We start from the raw sequence: 23,039 nt of genomic DNA on the forward strand, positions 1-23,039 counted from the left end.
TATGAGACCTCATGCCCTTGCAGGTTTCAAACATCCAACTGACACACCTATTTTATTTGATAGTTTTCATTCAGAAGCAAGCGAAAGAGCAACTTTATCTCAAGAAAATTCATTAGTATTGGGAAATAATAGTTGTAATCCAATAAGAGCTGAAAACCATTACATTCATTCAAATGATAAGCATTATAAACAAATACGTAAAGTTAAAACAACATATCAAAGGCAATGTAATAATTCTACAGATCATCCTTACTATATACCATGGTAAAGTATGGATATTCATCCTTATGAAAGTGTATGTAATTCCGAAATGATAGCAAAGGGAGACCAATAAAGCTACGGTTAAATTTGATACTGGCAGAGTATTTATTATTGAGCCAGCTACTAGTGTTATTAGCTAACAAGGAGAAGGTAGTGACTTTAAAATGTTGTTTTTTGCTGTATAGTCCTAATAGTCTATTAATGCTAGTGTATTTCAAAGCCCAGGTGATGCAGATGTTTGGTTGTAGCTTCTCAATGGCGTTTACGGAATAAACCTTTCCTAAAAAATGAAACACTTTATATGGATACAACATAGCCATGGAATAATTTATTCGAATGGGGCAATGATAGTACAGTTAAATTTTACATATATATCCCCAATTTGATTATTTAAAAGAGTTTGTAAAACCAACGCAATTACAATTTTAAACATATAATCAACGTAGAAAATTAGCAACTTAATTAGTAACAGATCAACTCCAAAAAGAAAGCGCTGGTATGCATGCATTTGAAATTAATTTTACATTTGGTGCATTAACATCACTATGAAATCATAAATGTTAAGCTCTAATAGGTAGCGTTGTATATGTTATACCATCATTTCCGCATGTCTGTATATACCAAAATTCCGCATCACCTGGGCTTTGAAACATACTAGCATTATTAGGACAATTATCACCTGCAGTAAAAAACAGCATTTCAATGTCACTAGCTTCTCTTTGTTGGCTAATAACATTTGTAGCTGGCTCAATAATATATGCTCTACCAGTATCAAATTTAACCTCAGCTTTTATCGGTCTCCATTTGCTAACATTTTGGAAGGTATCATTTGCTAACATTTTGGAAGGTATCATTTGCTAACATTTTGGAAGGGATCATTTGCTAACATTTTGGAAGGTACCATTTGCTTTTAAACATATAATCAACGTAGAAATTACAATTTTAAACAAGCGCTGTTTTTTGACTTTTTGGAGTTGATCTGTTACTAACATTTTGGAAGCACATTTAACTTTATAAAATCTAACCTGAATATGATTGCGAGACAGTAAAATATTTACTAAAATTTTAGATTCACATAAAACACAATTGAATATAATATTGAATAAACTTAAAATTATTTAAAACCAATAAAAAAATTAAAACAACTTTCTTGTATTTAAAAAAGGTCAACTTTAGCTTCTATACAATTAACACCCTGTTAAGATACAATTTCAATACATCACTTATAAAACAAGAAATGTGATAGTAAAATATTAAAAATTAAACTTTGGTAACTTTAAAAACAGAAAAAAATAAAAAATAATTATTGTTGTATATAAAAAATAACTTAATCAAATTGAATTGTTCACTATCCTTATTCTTACAATCTTTAATTAAAGTCACAGACAAATCGCACAACTGCATATATTAAAGCCCTTTTCATAATCATCAATTTACCGCATAACTGAGTAGAAGTTGATCAAACTCGTATAATACAAACAATTTAAATATACTTTCTATAACTTTTAGATTATTTCTAAGCTATACACTTTATAATATTTCGGCACTTGTAGTACTTGCGAAAAGTTTAAATTCACAATAAACTTTCATTTCATCTTCGAGATAACGGAAAATAATAATTTTTCCATATGTTAGTTAACTTCAATGAATTATAATGGTATATTTTATTTTGTATTTAAGGAACTTCAACGTTTTCAAAATTTTAAATTATTTAAATTATGTGCTATATACGAATATTGTAGCATTGAACAATAATTATTTTAATTCCAGCACATATACTGTCCATTTCACCAAAAATACTTTCTCACATCACATTTAGACTTTACAAATTTAATTGAAGATGAAGATAAAACAAGTAGTATCTTATTAACTTTTTTGAGATGTACGCTGATGTAGGTTGATGATTAATTTCTGTTTTGTTTTAAGCTGAAAATGATATATGTAACATTGTTTAACGAAGTCTTCAAGTTAATAAATAAAATAGAAATACTAAAATATAATAATTAAAATACTAATATACTGCATTGTTTTCTATAAAAATAAAGATATTCATATCGCATGCAATATAGTTTTTTTTATTTTTTTATTTATAATTTTAATGCTTTACTTTGTTAAACATAAATTGAATATACTTTGTTAAAAACAATAAATTATTAAATTTTTTAATTCTCAACCCTTTTAACCCTTCACTGCCCTGAAGGTGGTGAAGGGTTCTAATGGCCTTCTAATCTTTGAGTCTTAGGTTAGCAAAAGTAAGTTAATTTGAACTTTAAAAAAATAAGAAAAGTACATATGGGGTGAGTAAAGAATTCAATTTAGAACTGAAATCTTTTTGAGGTTTACTTTTTTAAAGTTTAGAAAAAGTTTATTTTTTCTAAACTGTTTTAAAATTCTTTATTATTTTAAAAATATTAATTTTGCAAAGTTGAAATACGCAAACAAAAACTTAATAATATTTTATGATTAACCAATATTAACCAAGAATTCAAAATAAAATTCCTTTTTTCCTTTAATTAATATCTGTTTTTTTAATTTAAATACACTTAAGTTGAGAAAACTCTGATACTGATTCGTCATCGCTTAACTGACCTTTGTGGGCAGATCATTAAAAGACTGCTGGGCCTCAGACATGCAAAAATGTTTTAAAACTTAAAGGTCACCATACTTTGCAGAGCTGATCCGCAGTCTCTCATTGTACAAGTATATAAGAATTTTGTGATAATCGGTTTTTTTTTCCAAACGCTTTCTATGTGGCAAATCTTTGAAAAGGTCCATTCCAAATGAGTCTGTATTGTAAAATAATAGGGAATTCTTGGAAAAAACTAATCTCATGAATAGTTGGTATGGGACATTTTACTTTGTAAAATGGTTTAATATGTTCAAAAAAATTTAGGAACATGTTCAACTCCAATTCAATAACTTTAAATGGTGAAGGTTTTTTATGACACGTACGAAATTCTCCCATCTAATATATTGGTAGCTCTGCTCGAACCTGTTGGTTATCTAAAATATTATTACGGTCGCCCTCCATGTATCTGTGGCCCCATATCGGGAAAGATAGTATGATTTGTTGAAATCGTTTCTTATTCACTACATTAAAGTGTAAAAAAGTTATAATAGTCCAATTCTTATTTTGCCCAGCACATAAATCATAAAAAAGCTGCAAATGTGATACATCTTCTGATAAATGTATTCAAAATAGTGCTCCAGCATGCTTGCTACATCGTCTGCTCCCTTTTTACTGTACGCTTCATCGCAACAAAATAAGTGAGCACTATATAATCCTAAGCAGTGTAAATTAAATGTGTACATAAAAAGCTGTCTACGATAATAAATTTCATTTGAAGAAACATTAGAACATTTCATATTTTCGCAAATCAAATGCAAGAGTTGCATGGCCAGTTTTTGCATTACAGCGCGCTTCTTACTCGTTCCAGTTTTTCAACTATTTACTTACTCGTTCCAGTCTTTCAACTCGTTCCAGTTTTTTTTTATACACTTTTTTCTTCAAACTTTGTATGTTCTATGTGCTTTAATTGTATGTTCTATGTGTTACGGTCCATATGTTTTAATGTATGTCTTTGCTTATTATTACTTATACTATGTTTAAAAATTGGTGTCACTCCTTTGATCAGATTTCTGTATAAGTGACACCATCCTAATAAATCATTAACTTTTTTTCACTATTACTATAATTTGTATTAATTTTTTTTTTTTTATTATATATTATTATTAATATTATTACTATTATTATTATTATTATTATTATTATTATAAAATTTATTGTAAAAATGATTTACGGAGAATAAATAGCTTGTTGTTGATGTTGTCTTTCTTTCTGGCATAAAAATCTCTGCTTTCTTGACGACTCTTGATGAGTTGTTCTAAAGATGTGCTTTGGATTTAAGTATAAAATTGAACTTGCCACATAACCAAAGCAAATGTTAAATTTTCTACAAATATTTTTTTGGTACAAAAAAGAAAGTAGAAAATTAGATTGTATCCGATAATATTATTAAATAATCTCACATTATTAAAGTGCCTGTAGTTTTCTTGCAAATCTTTTTTTGTGGGAAGCACTCCTTGTGCATATTGTGCATTTTTAATATATTAAGATCCTCTAGTACACTCTTTCTTTAAATTCTTCTCCTCTTCTAAACTGATTTAGTACTGTTGTCTGGCTGATTTGAATGATAACATTGATACATTTGTGATATTAATAAGTGTAAGTTTTTAAAAGTTTTGAGAATTCATACTATCTTTTATAATGCAATTGGAGACTATTGAGTTAAAATGAATATAATTTCATGCAAATTAAATTGAATATACATTCATTTAGAATTGTTTTGTTTATGCTGAAACCCCTTTCTACAAAAGCTTGACCACGACTAACCGTTAAAATCAATTTGATTGTCTAAGACAGTTGATGAAAATAAAAGATATCTAAAAAACCACGAGTGGTTTTTTTTATTAAAGATAAGAAATTTTTCTGTATTTATTCTCATGTTTATTTCTTAAAAGTATTGCAGATATAATTTTTAAGCTGCCAAGATAATGAAACAACTTTTTTAGTTTATTTTGATTAGATTCAATTGTTAATGTTTTGAATTCGATTAGTTCAAAACAAATTATATTCGCTATGATCGCAGTTTAGCGGGATTCATTTTAGCAAACTTTCTATGGTTTTTGTGAGAAATAAAACTCATTCATTTCTCAACTGTTTTATATTGATAAAGGCATTCCAAACTCCCAACACGTGTTGTGTTCATATTAAAGTTAATGTTAAAAAAAGGTTTGAACCGAGTTTTTTTTGATTGAAAATAAATAATGAATGCAAAAAAAACTTATCTTATCATTTTAGTCAAAGCTCGCCTTCTCTATTTTACTTAAAAAATTGGAGTCTTTAAATTATAATCTAGAGACTTCTGCAATTCCTTTGACGAACGTTTAATTCAGTATTTAACGTCACGGTAGTCTTTTGACAAATGAAAAATGTAATTAAACAAAGCTGCACTATTCTACTTTAATTTAAAAAGTACGCTGTAGTATATTTTTAACACACAGCAAAACAAATTTATTTGTATTATTTTTCCAAACATAGCAAAAATAAACTTGTAAAATGTAAAAATAATAAATAATTTTTATTATATAGGAGCAACTTATTTTTTTACAGATATAAAGCGTGTACAAGAAATAAATGTGAAAGAATAAGCACGTCATTTTTTTCAGTGGTTTTATTAAAATCTTTTTAATTGTTTTGTATTTTGTTTACAAAGTGTTGTGGTTTCAAAAAAATATGTTAGTTTTTGTATTTAACTTGAAATTAGTTTTAAAAATGACAAAAGAAGAAGACGTAAGAGAAAAAAACTATGCACAAATATTTACAAAATCCTAATAGTAGCTACAATTCGATAGCAAAATCGTTTTTCATACATCCATACACCGTTATTCGTGTTATTCAACGTTTTTCTCAAACAAAATCGATCAAACGCAAATCTGGTGGCGGAAGAAAGGAATGTTTTAAAGATATAAAACTAGTTAGAAAACTGGTTAACAGTTTTTAGAATAACCCAAGCCTTACACTAAGGAAACGCGTAAAAATATATGGATTTTCTCATAGCTTTGTTGCAAAAGTTAGAAACAAATATGGTTTTCATTCTTTCAAAGCACAAAAGTGCCTAACCGTTCTGAAACTCAACAAAAAAGTGCAAGAACTTGCGGCAGAAAGTTGTATGAAAATTTTATTTCTAAAAGTTTCTGAATTATTGAAAACGATGAAACATATATCAAGTACGGTCATCACCAAATTCCAGGTGCTGTTTATTATATTGCCAAATATAGACGAGAAGCAGAAAATCAGCGCCTTAAATATCTCAGTCCACACTTTCTGGTCAAATATATGTTAAAGAATGTTTATAAAAACGCCTTTTACCTCTCATTAAATCACACAATAACAGACCTGTGTTCTGGTCTGATTTAGCTTCAACTCATTATTGTGAAATAGCTATGGAATGGTATTAAAAGAATAATGTGAATTTTTAGCCTAGACCAGAATTGAGAGTTACTGAAAAGTACTGGGCTAATATTAAAAGAAAAATGAAAAAAACAAAATAGCTTTGCAGAAACATTAAAGATATTAAAATATCATTTAATAAAGCATCAAATAATTTTGATTCTTATCTGTGCGCAAGCTTATGGGTACCACTAAAGCAAATTCTAGAAATTTTATTAGATTCCCACAGGATTAACTATTTTTTTGTTTAATGTTTTATCTTCTTATATTATTGTATAAAAATTATTACTTGGTTCGAAATAAAAATTGGAGAGTACTTTTGTTTTGTTGTTTTTCTACTTTCACATTTATTTCGTGTAAGCGCTTTATATACCTATCTCATATTTCATTTGTTTTTAAATTAAAACAAATATTAAAGCTTTACTTACCAGTCTTATGCTTTTTACATGAATATACGAGTATTTTACATGATATAGAACGTTGATATAAAAGGTCTCTCGTTTTTGTGCAAGAGAGCGCTGTAATATATTTTCTGAATCTTACTTATTTTTATTTAGACTATGGGAACTATTTTTGAACTTTTTGTGTCATTTTTACGCTATAAAAACTTTTTTTCCCTTGTTGAGAAAAAATATTTATTACTAGTTACTTTCAATAACTAGCAGTATTAATTAGAGATATTTGATGAACTGTTAAATTTTTTTATTATAAAAATTTTTATTACGCTGATTTAATTACGATTGATTTGCTATTGGATATGGATAAAAAAGATTTATCATTATATTTTGCATTTGATTTTTGATAACGAAACTTTTAAAATGATGACAACTCCATAACAATTAGAGCCTGTTAAGGTTACAAAAAAAAAGTACAAGAAGACACTAAACAATATAGTTGACGGTAGTGTCAGATATGACAATTTGTGAAATAATACGTGAAATCCTGATTTTGCATTACTAGTACAACCAATAACAGCACGAGTCAGCATTATAAACATTCATTATTAATTTACTGTTCAATATTTTTTAACTATCAAAATAAAAACATAAAGTGCGTATATTTTTGCCCGCTTTTATAAAATTAACATTTAACAAAAATACATACAAATTACTATTAATTATTGCTTTTTGATGAAGCACGGAAAGCAGAAACAAAGATGTAAAAAACCTCAAAGAATTCATTACACTTAAAGTTTCTAGAAAAAAAGCAAATCCTGGATTTAATGAGACTTCTATGTAGCTCAGATCCAGTAATCAGCTTGCTGCGAAGCAGATGAAAGTAGAATTGTTTTTTTACCGAAGAAGTTAAACTTCTACTTGTAGAGAACTTGTAACTTGTTTGTTTATATGATTTTGCAATTTAAAACATTTTTATTTTTTTATATGGGATGCTAAATGTAATTTAACCCTTGCCATTTTACCTTTGCTATCAAATGTGGAGGTACTAAACCGCCTGCAGCATTTACAGCAGCAATAATGGTTATGGTTTCACGTTTTCCAGATGTGCGAGATTCAATGTGTTTTTTACTTCCGTTTGCAATTATTTTTATAGGTTTAAAATCCATCTGTAGTCCAGACTCATCCATATTCCAAATCAATGAAGTCTTTAAAATAGCATGTGTGTCCCTCAAAACTTCATTTAGTGAATATAAATACTTGGCTGTTTTTGGTACAGACATGCATTAATGCGGTAGTGGTGTAGTGGTAGAGCTCTTATTTTATAAGCAAGAGGTTTCAAGTTCGATCCCCTCTGTAGTAGCCTTCTCGGCCTTGAGGAGGTGAATCAAGAGAAGAAAAAAATAATGGCGAAATGATGAAGTACCTTCAGGCTTTCGTGTAGCTAAATTTGTATGTCGCTGATTAAATGAGTGCCACCATTTTTCTAAAGGAGTTGAAGGTTTAAACTTTAAATTCTATTTGATGGCTTAATCTGAAGCCTATTTTTTAAATTGTTTTTTGCGAATCCAAATCCATATACAAGCATAAAAAAAGTTTATCATACATATCTATGCATTAGTGTAACAGACATAGCATACATAAGCACAATCGTTTAATACAACATAACTAAATAAGAATTAGGTAGAACTATATTGGTATGCTTAGTAAGCTTTAAATACTTATTATACTATGTTCTATTTTATATTGCATATGTATATATATATGTATATTACGTATATATACATATATATTTTTTATGTAAACATTACATAAAAAATATATACATACTATATGTATGTAATAAATGTAATTGCGTTTTTGTTTTTAAAATTATTATTTAGGAAGTAAATATTATTAATAATATTTTGTTTTTTTGGATATAAATTATATAATAAATATCCAAAATACTATTTTAAATATTTACAAACACTATATAATATAAAATTACATAACTACAAACATGATAAACTCTTATATTAAACGCTTTAAATTAAAAACTAATTATACGTAATTATACACGTTAAAGTAAATAAAATTAAAGGTAATATTGGGACAATAGTTTAATTTATTGTGTATAAACTATAATATAGTTGAATCGGTGAATGGTAAAAGGGCGACTATGAAAACTTTTGGGAAACTAAAAATAACCTGCATTTTCCCCCGTAGTAAATATTTGTTAATGGTTTAATAATCTTTTTTTTTAAAGAGGATAATGTTTTTACCTTTAAATAATATAATTATTGAACCATTAACAAAAATTTACTACGGCGAAAAATGCAGGTTATTTTTAGTTTCCCAAAAGTTTTCATAGTTGGACTTCCGCCCTTTTAACATTCACCGATTCAGTTATAATATAGTCTATATACATACATATAGTCTATATATATATATACATTGTGAATATGTACACATAGTTTATAATATAGTCTATAGTCATACATATAGTCTATACATATATACATTGTGTATATATACATAGTTTATATATAAACTATAATATTGTTTATAATATAGTCTATCAACACAATAAATTAAATTATTGTCCTAATAAAAGCCACATCGGTTACAAATAGAAGCAGTTGCTCTAATTTGTTCAAACAAGTGGCTTTTATTAAGACCTATTTGAAATCTGAGAGTTTAGCTTATACTTATGCTTCTGTCTATCGCTTATTGACTATCAAAACAGTGTACATTATAATATTAAAGTAACGAAACAGATCAAAATATATCAAAAACCGTAACTGAAAGAATATTGCTTTAAATATGTCTCTAAGTTGCTTGAAAAAACCAAATATAGCACTGACAGTTGATACTGTCAGTATCATATTAACTTTGACAAAGATAAGATGTTTTAAAAGTCAAGACTGAATAAAACAATTATAGTTAGAACAAAGCATAGATATATTAAAGAAACACAAAATTATATTCATCAACCATATAAATGTTCCGCCAAATAAGTAAATGTAATAAAATCTGACTTAAATTTGGCTCTTAATAAGACTCAAAATTTACACCTAAACTTGCATACTTCCAAAATTTACACCTAAACTTGTATGCATAAAAATTGTTTTGGATTTTCCGGAAAAACTAAAATTTGAAAAAATACCCAGAATTTCGGAAATATCCTGGAAAAGATAATCCCTGATGATAAGACTTACTTGGCAAAAACCCTAGTTCCATTACTAAACATTACCTAAGGTTTTAAAGCCACATTGCTGATTCTTGAATAAAGTTCACAATGTTATAGCTCTTATCATTTTTGTGTATTTTATTTGATAATCTATTTATGTGATTTGTGACTTTCATTGATTTTTTTAACATATATTGCAATGTTGCATTGTTTAAATTAGGTTTTTTTGTTAAGCAGCCAAATCACCTCATTTTTTGATTTTTTTAAAAAAGATTTTAATTAATAAGTTGTGGTTTAAGTTTTAAGGCAACATAACTTATTTTCACATGTAATGTGCATCTTGTTGGAGTAGTTTTAGAATCTAATGTACAAGTTTAGAGCTCTTACATTTAGCAAATAATTGAAAAAAATGGTCAAAATATGACCATATTACCCCATCTGACGGTACACACACACACACACACACACACACACACACACACACACACACACACACACACACACACATATATATACACACATTAATTTTTCATTAATTGAAGTACTTGTTATGAATAACAAAACTCATCAAACTCAATTATTGGCTAAGTTGGATTGCATATTAGTATGGATCTTACAATTAAAGATGGCTAGATGGCTCAACTTCAAAAAAAACTAAAAACTATACAACACAAAATATTTTATAAATTTTTTGTCTTTCATTGACTAAAACATAAAAAAGTTAACTAAAATTTAACTATAGAGTTGTATGAAATGGTATTCAATATCTTTTAGGTAATAGAAGTGCAGGTTATGGCACATTTCTTTCTACCGTAACTCCATCCATAATTTCTTAACTCATTTCAACATAAATTTTTTGTATTTCATTAACTAAAACATAAAAAAGTTAACTAAAATTTAACTATAGAGTTGTATGAAATGGTATTCAATATCTTATAAGTAATAAAAGTGCAGGTTATGGCACATTTCTTTCTACCATAACTCCATCCATAATTTTTTAACTAGTTGGAACTATTATCCCAACCATAATCTCACATCATTATTAAACTATTATACTAAATACAATTTCTTAAGTTATTTCAACCTTAATCTTATCTATAATTTAATATCTTTTTTAACCATAATCCTATCCATAGTTTCTGAGCTAATAATATAACTAAAAAAACAAACAAATAAAAGTAATATAAAGAAAACAATAAAAAAAAAGAATATAAAGGCAATAATAGTTTCAAAAAAACAAAAAATCAATTTTAGAATTTCTTTGCTTAACATTATAACTAGATCATAAAAGTTTAAGCGTAAATGTAATATAGCCTAAGTGTAAATATAGCTCAATTGATTTCACAACTGAAATCTAAGCGTTAATGAAATATAGCTGCGCATAATATATGACTTCTTTTAAAAAAGAAAAACTTCCAGATTTTTCACTTTGTTCATCCCCAGAGTTTATAGTAACTACAAATCTTCTTCCAATAGTAACACTAGGCATGGATTAAATATATCTTACAGATTTATCAGATTTATACAGATTCTTATCAATTTTTTGTTATCAACCCATGAGTTGAACGTCTCAGGGTACCCATACTACTTTTCTTGACTTGTTTTGAGTTTGCGAATAACTTTTTTAATCCTAAATATTTTTTGGGTAATTTTTTGCAGTTTTCGTTCATAAAAAGTACCTTGTATTTCTTCACCATTATCGTCAGTTATTTTATATGTTGGTGGATCTGGAAACAGATTCTGTGACACAGTATAAACCTCCTCAGTCCATCTCGGTGTGTATCCTTTTTCGAACGCTGTCTTCTTCTTAGTTATCCTGACTCTATCGCTAATTGAAAACTTTGGATTAACAGGCTCTGATCATACATTTCCATTCAGATTTAGCCAAACAATATTTTTGTTCTTTTTATAGCTTGCTGCAACTGATGTCATTTTAAATAAAGTATGTCTAGTGTTGTTGTATTTATTTACCATTTCATCTAAAACGTTGATATATTTTCTAGTAGAATTAGCTGAAAAGTATTTGAACATTTTCTCTTTCATTCTTTAATTCTAACGTTCAACTGCGTAACTTTTTTCTTTATTTTCAGTTGAATATAACTCAACACCTAACGCTTTAACGTGCTTATTATAAAATTCTAAGCCTTTATCCACTTATATTTTTAGACACTTTCTTTCTTTAAAAATTTTATTTAAAGCTTTAGCAACATTGACTTCAGTTTAACTCTTCAATTGAACAATCCATCCACACTTTGAAAAAACAACTTATAAGTACTTTATACCGTCATTGAATTTAAAGAAAGATTGCATGTCCACGAAATTAGCAGCCCATATTAGATCGATTGATAATGAGTGTTTTAAGTGGTGTCTAGTGTCACAAGAGCATTAAATCCAACAGAAAATAATCACAAATACAAAATTAGTACATAATAATATTATGTACTAATATTATTATGTATGTAATATTATGTACCAATATATAATATGTACTATGTAACCTAACTTTTGAAGTTGTATCACTTCACTTAACATCTGCCCTTGATTACTTTTTGGTTTAAAATGGCTCAGAGTTAAACTTAATACTCTTACTCTGAGGAGTCATTCATAATATTATATATTATATAGTATTATGAATGACTGCTCAGAGTAAGAGTATTAAGTTTAACTCTGAGCCATTTTAAACCGAAAAGTAATCAAGGGCAGATGTTAAGTGAAGTGATACAACTTCAAAAGTTAGGTTAGGTTATGTCTAATGCAGCCTAGACCAGATTTATTTAAATATTTACATTATAAACTTTAAGTATTTGTTTGTGTTGCATAGAACAATATAAAAATGTATATTTACCATTCATTAGATCTTCTAAAGACCTCAAATCAAGTCGTTTAGACGACGATCCAGCCATTTCTATGTAAACAGAATGTTTGGACTGTCACTTGTACTGTTTTTCCACTAACCAAAACACCACATTGGTGAAGAAGTATTATTGCCCGCACACAGAATGCGCTGGTTGTTCGAAAAATCACTTGTATTATTTTTCCTCTAAACAGAACCGTGCTTTAGCTATCCAATGATGCACTTAGATCGTTTTGGGAAAAAATGTCACTTGCATGCTTTTTCCTCTGAGCCCCTCATATTATGTATATTTTTATATCAATTTTAATTCTTATTTTTATTTTATTATTTTTTAATACACAAATAATACACATTAACGCATAAAAAATATTTTAAACAACATTAAACATATAACTATTTCACAATTATTAGCCAACTAAAAACAAATTAATAATATTATTAAACTAACTACTAATCAATTTCAGTCTCGTAACGAATTAAAATACAAATATAAACCGTAACGTCCACTAAACAAATTGTAGCAAAATTAAACTTTTACTACTTGCCTGATGATTGTGATGACACATGAAACTCAGAGTTGCAATATTAAATTATATTATGCAATATTATAAACATTAGCATTTAGCTAATTCCTGGTACTGCGGGTAACAGTAACATATTTATATTATATATATATATATATATATATATATATATATATATATTTATGTATATATATATATATGTATATATATATATATATATATATATATATATATATATATATATATATATATATATATATACATATATATATATATATATGTATATATATATATATATATATATATATATATTATATATATATATATATATATACATATATGTATATATTTAAACAATTTTAAAAAGTATTCTACACAATAGAGTGCTCAATGTTCTTAAAAGAACAGAGCAATTATATATTAGTAGAAAATCACTTAACAAAAAATTTTTTTTTTAGCCAATATTGAAGCATTTATTCGTGAGATAGCGCCCGATATGTTGGAAAGAGTCTGCCAAAATTGGATCTTTTGCATGGACCATCTAAAGCGGAGCCGCGTTACACAAATTAAAAATTAAAAATGTGTTCTAACATCGTTATTCAAAACTTTAAATGTTAAAACCTAACATTTAATATTCTTTCGCATATATTATTAAAAAACTCAAGTTTTTTAACTAAATTTTAAAAAAAATAAAACATCATGTATTTGGTAACTTATGTTACATGAAAATAGCAGTGGTTCTTTCGTTATTTTTTTAAAATATATATATATTATGAAGTATAAAATATGACCAAGTGGAACATGAACATGTTAGCTCCATTTTTACGCTAAATCAATTCCGATTATGCAAATAAATTAATGTTTAAAGTTTTACAATGACACCTTTTTTATAACGCGACAATGAAAAAAACCGTAGCTTTCGGAGGCATAAAAGTGACTTGAATAAATAAATTTTTGTATTAAAGGTATATTTTATTTAAAATTTCATGTGTCTAGATCAATATTTATTAGCTAAAAGTTGACGAAAAAGAGAATCAACTACTTTTTCATTTTTCGCCGTAATATTGCTCATATATAAATATATATATATACACACACATACATATATATATATATATATATATATATATATATATATATATATATATATATATATATATATATATATATATATATATATATATATATATGTATAGTTATATATATATATGTATATATATATATATATATATATATATATATATATATATATATATATGTTTATATTTATATATATATATATATATATATATATATATATAACTATATATATATATATATAAATATGTATATATATATATATATATATATATATATATATAACTATATATATATATATAAATATGTATATATACATATTTATATATATATATATATAGTTATATATATATAAATATATATATATATATATATATATATATATATATAAAATATCATTTTCAGCAATTTTATTTATTATAGTTGATCCAACTGCTGAACCTACTGCTGTAAGCAATCTTGGTGCAAGTGATGGTATAACACATGATGCTACAAATCTTCCAGCTGTATCAAGTAATGGTAAAAGTGCACCAATTAATCTTCCCTCTACTTCAGAATTGTGTTTCAGTTGTGATTTACTTAAGTTAAGTATTACGTCAGTTCTTTCTAATTTTGTTTTATAATTTTATCATTTTGTCTATTTGTTACAGCTAATAAATGTTCCCCATCAAGATCTGAATGCGATAGTTTAATATTAGCTTCACATCTATCTTTAACTGCTTTTTTAATTTTTTCCAATTAGTTTGGTGAAATGTTTACTTTGACATTTGTGTATTTGGATATTTTTGTTTTTATATATATGTAAAAAAATATTTTTCACTTATTTTTTTTCTCTTATATGAAATCTAATAGCCAATACTTCTTCTCGTAAATTCATTAAATTTCCATCTCCATCAACTAATTTAGTCTCTATTTTTGAAATTATTTTTAGTTTTATTGGTAAGTAAATTAAGTTTAATGGTTCTTGAGTATTTTTATATCCTGGACCTACACTTGGGGAAAATGAATATATAACGTTTTCTGTTGTACCATTTACAGATGATGATTCTATTATATCATTTGTTACACGCAAACTACTACAGTATTGTGCAAATTAGTTCGGACAGTGGTTGAAATAAAACAATTATTTGCCACCTTCAAGTTTTATTCAAAAAAAACATGCCAATGGTACAAAATATGATATAATTAATAGGAGATATGACCTCCTTTTGTTTTTACAAGCATTTGAACACGATTTGGCATGGATTCGACCAAAGTTGAACACATTTTAGTCACTTGCTCATCATGATTCCAGGTCCTAATTACAGCACTAATTAGCTTTGCCATTGTCGAACAGTCTTCTTTCAGGAGTCTTTGTTTGATTATAGTCCATGAGTTTGCAATGGGATTGATGTCTGGAGAATTTCCAGGCCAGTCTAAAATCTCCAGGCCACTTTCTTCAAAGAATGTGCGCATTTTACGTGAAGTATGGCATGGTGCGTGATCCTGCTGAAAAATGCCATCTCCATCAGGAAAGTCCCTTGTCGTACTAGGAAGCAAATGAGTCTCCAAAATAGCCTTGTATTTATCACTATTCATCATTCCCTCTACGTTAATGAGTCGTCCAAGGCCTTTATCACTAAAACTACCCCAAAACATCTTCTTAGGCGAATGTTTGGGTGCTTGTTGAAGCGGTTCACCTTTGCTTCGTCTCACAAACTTTGACCTGGAGCCATGGACTTCAAAATGCGATTCGTCGGAGAATACTACTTTTTCCAGTCGTCTGCTGTCCATTGAGAATACCTACGTGCCCATTGAAGACGTTTTCTCTTCATAACAAATGTCAATAACTGTTTCTTTAGAGGTTTTCTGGCAAATCTGCCAACTTCAATGAGCCTTCGTCGGACAGTTGGAGAAGAAATGTTTACGCCTGATGTGGACAAATCTCTCTGAAGGTCTGCACTTGTTTTCTTAGGATTCTTTATACTTTCTCTGATGATAACTGTATCATCGCGAGGTGTTGTCTTGCGTTTTCTTGTTGAAGATTCACCAGTGTCTTTTTTTCTTTTCAAGATGTCACCAACGGTTGACTTGGCCACCTTCATTTTCTTAGAAATCTGTCTAATGCTCAAACCAGCATGTTCTTTAAGAGCTATAATGCTTGCACGTTTCTTGGGAGTGATGTCCATTGTGAATACGAGGTGAATAATCCGTCACAACCTTTCTGCACAAAGCCTGGAGTAGCACTGAAGCCACTGATGCGATGTGTTTGCTATAATGTCTTCTGGCAAAGAGTTGCCAGACACCACTAGACTACAGTAAAACACTTATTTATCTGAAAAAACAAGAGAATCTTTAGTATCATAGCTAAAAGTTGGGCTTATTGAGAAAATTATTCCAATTTTGCCACTGTCCGAACTAATTTGCACAATACTGTAAAACTTAATATATTTACTATATTATCTGATTCATAGAAACCTGATGAATATACTTGACTGTTAAAACCTAGAACAGCTCTAATTGAATTTTGAGTTGCAAAATCAACTTTATAACCAGCTTTAATATTCCAAGATCCTTTCAATGTGTTATTATTTGCTGAAAGTGTAATACTTGTTTTAACTTATTTAATAATATCGCAATTTTTTCCACAATGTATTTTCTCATAACTACCTTCTTGAAGGTATATATCAATCCAAGTTGCTCCATTATCTAAACTATATCTAAAATTGTTTTTTGAACTATCAATATTTGGAAAACTGCCATTTTATAATCTCTATCTTTACTAAGTTGTATAATTGGAACAAAATTAATTTTTATACAACTACTTTTCTCGTTCAATAATATATAAAAAGACAACATCAAATATCATTAAATTATTTTTATGAATATCAAGATCTTCTGGATCTGGTACATCATCTGCTGTTTAAAAAAAATAACACTCTATACCTGTTTTCTCATTCTTTTTTTTTGAAATATCACCAATTATAATATCCGGATTCGCATTAAATTTTTCTATTTTGTCTTGAAGATTAAATAGTTCAAGAATAACTTTTTTTTAAGTTATTTACATTCCATGATATATATATAATGTCCATTTTTAATTTACTATATATAAAAAAATGTACAGTGTCAAAAGTAAAAACAATAGAAATATGTTGCGTTGAACTTGTGCTGTTTGCGGAACAACAAAAATCAATTCGTATCAGCAAAAGTAGGAGGTTATTTACTTAGTTCAATTAATTTATTAACAAAAAAAATACATATACCATGGGCAAAGTTCCCAGATGAAATGCATTTACCTGATATGAACTTTTCTGGCCCTGGTACTAATTTAGATGAACGATTAACTTCTACTGGTGCAAATATAGAATGGAGCAAACCTGTTGATAGAGTTGATAATGCAGCTTGCCATCATGATCTTGCTTATCAGCACTTTACATACAAAGCAAGAAAAAATGAAGCTAATAAAATTATGCTCGAAGAAATGGATGCTATAAATAATCCAACAATACTTAAAAAATTGAACGAAGTATTGTGAAGCCTATCATATCCACCAAACCAAAGTCTGGATTGGGTGTTCAAATAAACTACCAAAGATCATTGAAAAAGACAACGATGAAGAATTAAAATGGACTGATAAACTTGCAAACGAACTTCATAGACCTGTTGTAAAACATTTCAGAAAAAGAAAAGTTATTGTAAATGGAATCGATGAAATATGGGCTGTTGATTTAGTAGATATGCAATCTTTCTCCGAAATCAATGACGGTATAAAATACTTATTAATGGTGATAAATAAATTTTCAAAGTACGGATGGATTGTTCCATTGAAAAGTAAAACTGGAGTTGATGTTGCTAATGTTTTAAATAAAATCTTTTAAGAAAGAAGGCGTCATAAAATACGGGTGGATAAAGGCTTAGAATTTTAAAATAAGCATTTGTGAGCGTTAGGTGTTGAGTTATATTCAACTAAAAATGAAGAAAAATATATTGTGCGCTTGAACATGGAATAAAACAATGAAAGAAAAAATGTTCAAGTACTTTTCAGCTTATTCTACTAGAAAATATATCAACGTTTTAGATGAAATGGTAAATAAGTACAACAACAATGGTGTCATTTTAATTGAAGACATTCTTCAATTAAAATGACACCATTTGTAGCTAGCGATAAAAAGAATGAGAACATTGTTTGATTGAATCTAAATGGAAATGTACGATTTGAGCCTGTTAAACTAAAGTTTTAAATTAGTGATAGAGTTAGGATAACTAAAAAGAAGACAGCGTTTGAAAAAGGGTACACACCGAGATGGACTGAGGAGATTTTTACTGTGTCACAGATTCAGTTCACAGATCCGCCAACGTATAAAATAACTGACAATAATGGTGAAGAAATACAAGGTACATTTAATGAACAGGAACTGCAAAAAACTAATCAAAAAATATCTAGAAATGAAAAGGTTATTCGCAAGCTAAAAAAAAGTCATTAGTAAAGCGGTAGGCGTTTCCTGAGACGTTTAACTCATGGATTGGCAATAAAGAATTGTTAAGTTTATAAAAAAATAGTCATTAAACTCTGGAAGTTGTTCTGCTTTAATAGGTGTCATTTACTATTATGCTTAGTTATATTTAGGCTTAGACTTTATTTGTGAAATCAATTGAGCTATATTACATTTACGCGTGAGCTATATTATATTTACGCTTAGTTACTATTAGATAATCATTAGATACTTAAAATTTCATCACACACTGGAGTGTTCGTGTGGAAAGCTCTATGGAGGTGAAACAAAACACAAGGTTTCAACTCGCATTTGCCAACATCAAAAACATACTTTTAAGGGAAAATGGAAAAATTCGGCCGTAGCTGGAATAATAACAACACTGTTAAAGTAGAGGAAGACTATTTTAAGAGAAAAGTGAGAGAGTCCTTAGAAATACAGTTTCACCAGTTCTCCAAATGAAGGCGGTTTGAATGAAGACGACGGTGATTACGTCACATCGTCGTTTTGGAAACCTTATTTTTCTTTTTTAAGACGCAAGATATTTTTTGTTTTGTTTTTTTTTAACAGTTTTTTATATTACTTGAATAACGAGGGTATATATAACCCCTAGAAATATTGTAATTTATTATAAGAAATTTATAAGGATAAGTTTACATACTATACCAGATGTTTCAACTTAATTAATTAATTAATTAACTTAATTGTTCCACTTAACACATAACTAAATTAATTAACTTAATTGTTGAATTAACTTAATTGAAAAATTAAGTTAATTAATTAAGTTATGTTATGTTATGTAACTTTAATATGTTAAGTATGTTATGTTATGTAACTTTAAGTCCCGCTATTTAATTGTTTTTATTAATTTAATTACATAAAGTATAAATTGCTCTATTAAACTGATAAACAAATAAAATTTTATTGTGCAAATCTTGTTAACTAGGTGGTTTTTTAAAACAAATTAAATATGCTGATTTCAAATATGCAAACCATTTTTCACCATCACGTCAAGTTGTAAAGATATTTGGGTTCAAATCTTTAGTATTTAAGGTAAAGTCCCTAATATTGTCGAAAAAAAAGTTATTCAAAAGTATGTCAACCTGGGTCTCAAAAGAAGCGTATTTTCATAGAGATTTTAGAAAAGATAAATATTTGTACTTAAAATTTATCGACAAAAAAAATTATGTAAAAAAATGGTAAAGACTTTTAAAAAAAATTTAACTAAATGTTTCTCAGCAATAATACAAAAAGTACTTATTTTTATCACAAACAAATACCATTTTTAAAATCTCTATGAAAATACGCTTCTTTTGAGACCCAGGTTGACATACTTTTGAATAACTTTTTTTTCGACAATATTAGGGACTTTACCTTAAATACTAAAGATTTGAACCCAAATATCTTTACAACTTGACGTGATGGTGAAAAATGGTTTGCATATTTGAAATTAGCATATTTAATTTGTTTTAAAAAACCACCTAGTTAACAAGATATGCACAATAAAATTTTATTTGTTTATCAGTGTTATTTGACAATATTGAGCACTGTCATACGAACAAGAGTTTTTGTATTTTACACCGCAATACTAACCTCACTTATATATATATATATATATATATATATATATATATATATATATATATATATATATATATATATATATATATATATATATATATATATATACAAACTAAAAATATTAGGTAACGCTGATACTCTTTTTTAAAATAGTTTATATTTAAAATAATTAAATAAAATTTACTTGCTTCAATTTACTCCAACCTTTTATTATATACTCGCTAAATATATTTCTTAGCGAGTAAATGAAATAAGCTCTATTTTAGATTGGAGCAAGTAAAGTTTGTTCCATTTAATAGTATATTGTTGTCAGTACTCAAAAACACTCAAATCAGCGTGGAGTTATGTGGAACATTTCTGTTCTTGCACCCCAAATAATGTTACTTACTGCCACTGTGCAATGGTCGGGTTGGCCATGGAACAATTTGATCTTTTATATCTTTATTAATGGTTTTATAGTAATATATACATGGATGTAATCACATAGATTCTGCCCGCAAGTGCAAACAGTCACGTAGGCTAAATAACGCAATAATAAAGATTTATTTTAAAGCCGAGATTCAAAGGATTGAAGTATCGTTTTTCAAAAGAAATGACTTTTGTAAACTAAATTGGAAATTAAAAAAGAGCTAAAAACGCTTAGAAGGCGGGCATTATACCTTACACACCACCTGTAAAAATGTTTAGAACGGGACAGTTGTGTTTTACTTATTACCTATAAATACCGATTTAACTTTGTTTATAAACAATGTTTGTAGAACTCAACATTTTTAGTTATAGGCATTTAAAACTTGTGTCACGGTAGGAACTATTTTTCCATTCGTGACACAAGCTTCAATGGTTATAATAAAACTTTTGATATTCCACACACACAATATCTTTACCTGAAACTATATAGGTAGCATGTAAGGTAGTATGGGCCCTATCTTAACGTTTTTAGTCTTTCCAATAAAGATGATCCAATTCTAATCTGCAAGGTTGAAAACCAATGAAATGACTAATATTAATCTTAAATATGTTCAGTCATCATAAAATAAGCTTTTTGGTTGTCAATTTAAAAAATTAGATCTAACTTGTTTTACGGTGAAATAGAATTGCAAATAGTAGTTATTTTGGTATAGTGAAATAGAATCGTAAAAACCAGTTATTTATGTATGTATGTATGTATGTATGTATGTATGTATTTATGTATGTATGTATGTATGTATGTATGTATGTATGTATGTATGTATGTATGTATGTATGTATGTATGTATTTCTAATAGCCCCTCTGTATAAACTCTGTATAAACAGTTATGTATGTATTATGCATTTCTAATAGCCCCTCTGTATAAACCTCAAGATATTTTATGAAACATTAAGTTGTATTTTAAATACAATATCAAAACTAAATTATCTGTTTGTAATACATTTTGATAAAATGTTCTTTAAAATATTGTTGTTTCTCTATTAATCGCTCAGGAACAAATTTATACTTTTACTTTTTGTGAAATAAAAACTATGGAAAACTTTTGCACTCAAGTTTTAACGCAAATAAATAGAACCTCTATTCATTTTTTTTTTAACAACAAAAAAGAAGTTTAGTAAAAGTATTGCAAACTGAAAAAAAATATTTATAAAGTGTTGTTTGAACAAAAAAGTACCAAAAAGACTCTTACTTTCCAAGTAGCCCGATTTACGGTTTTTTATATTTCTAAATCGCAAAATTTTAAGTAATTGATAAATTTGTTATTTAAGATAAATTGATAAATTTGTTATTTAATTATAACTTTTTATGTTTTAAGTTTTTTTTTTTACTTTTACAGCAATGAAAATGTGTAATATTTAGTCAAGTCTGCCAAACTTTGTTATAACTATTTTTTTTTAATTGTTAATTGCTTTTAATTAATCAAAAAGCACGAAAGACTGGGGTAAACGTATTGCCAACCTAATAAAAAAACACGATATCAGCGCTGAGCAAATAAGCAGTTTCTTCTGTTATAGTAATACAAAATAAAATAGTTCGGCACAACAAGAACAAACGCATTAAAAATATATAACGCCTACAGAGTAAAAAAACACATAGCTAACTTTAGCTTATGAATACCTCTTCATATGGCCAAATTTGGCTTCGTATTACTCTGTTTTGTTGTGCTGTATACCAAAAACGATTAGTATCGTTTTTGGTAAACAAAACTTTTGAATTTTTTTTTGTAGGAACAAATTGCTAGCAATTACTAGTAACTAAGCAACAAATAACTAAGCAACAATGTTCAAATAAAATCAAAAATTCTATATAAACCACTAATAATTCATTTATTCAACTTTTACTTACTGTATTAGGTATTGATATTATGTATTGATATTACTAAATCATAAAAAATGCATAATAGTTTATTTATATTGTTTGTATTATAAATGTTAACCAAATTTTTTCTTTATGTCTTTCTACAAACACATTTTGCAGACAAATAATACTGTGATGTGCGATTTTGAAGTTGCAAATATTTTTTGTAAAGAATGACTGTTCACATTTTACCGGTATATATTTATGTATATTTATCTTTTATTTAAATAAATGACTTCAGTTTGAAATAAAAAAACTATTTTTCAAAATACAGCAAAAGTTTAAAAACTTGTGGTATTCAGGAATGTTTATATAAAATGATGCGCCTAATAAAACATGGCAAATAAATGCTTGTTCTACT

At 27.4% G+C, this 23,039-nt stretch overlaps 1 protein-coding gene across 1 annotated transcript in view; it reads left to right on the plus strand.

The window, feature by feature from the left end:
- Positions 1-22,778: 22,778 nt before the first annotated feature.
- LOC100203937 (uncharacterized) overlaps positions 22,779-23,039 on the plus strand; it is a 252,056-nt gene continuing 251,795 nt past the window's right edge. The window contains exon 1 of the mRNA XM_065815356.1: positions 22,779-22,872. Within this exon, the coding sequence (XP_065671428.1) occupies positions 22,852-22,872 (21 nt within the window). The 5' untranslated portion in view covers positions 22,779-22,851. The remainder of the gene's footprint in view (positions 22,873-23,039) is intronic.

Source organism: Hydra vulgaris, chromosome 13 (genome assembly GCF_038396675.1).
Source record: "Hydra vulgaris chromosome 13, alternate assembly HydraT2T_AEP".
In the NCBI taxonomy this organism is placed as follows: Eukaryota; Metazoa; Cnidaria; class Hydrozoa; order Anthoathecata; family Hydridae; genus Hydra; species Hydra vulgaris.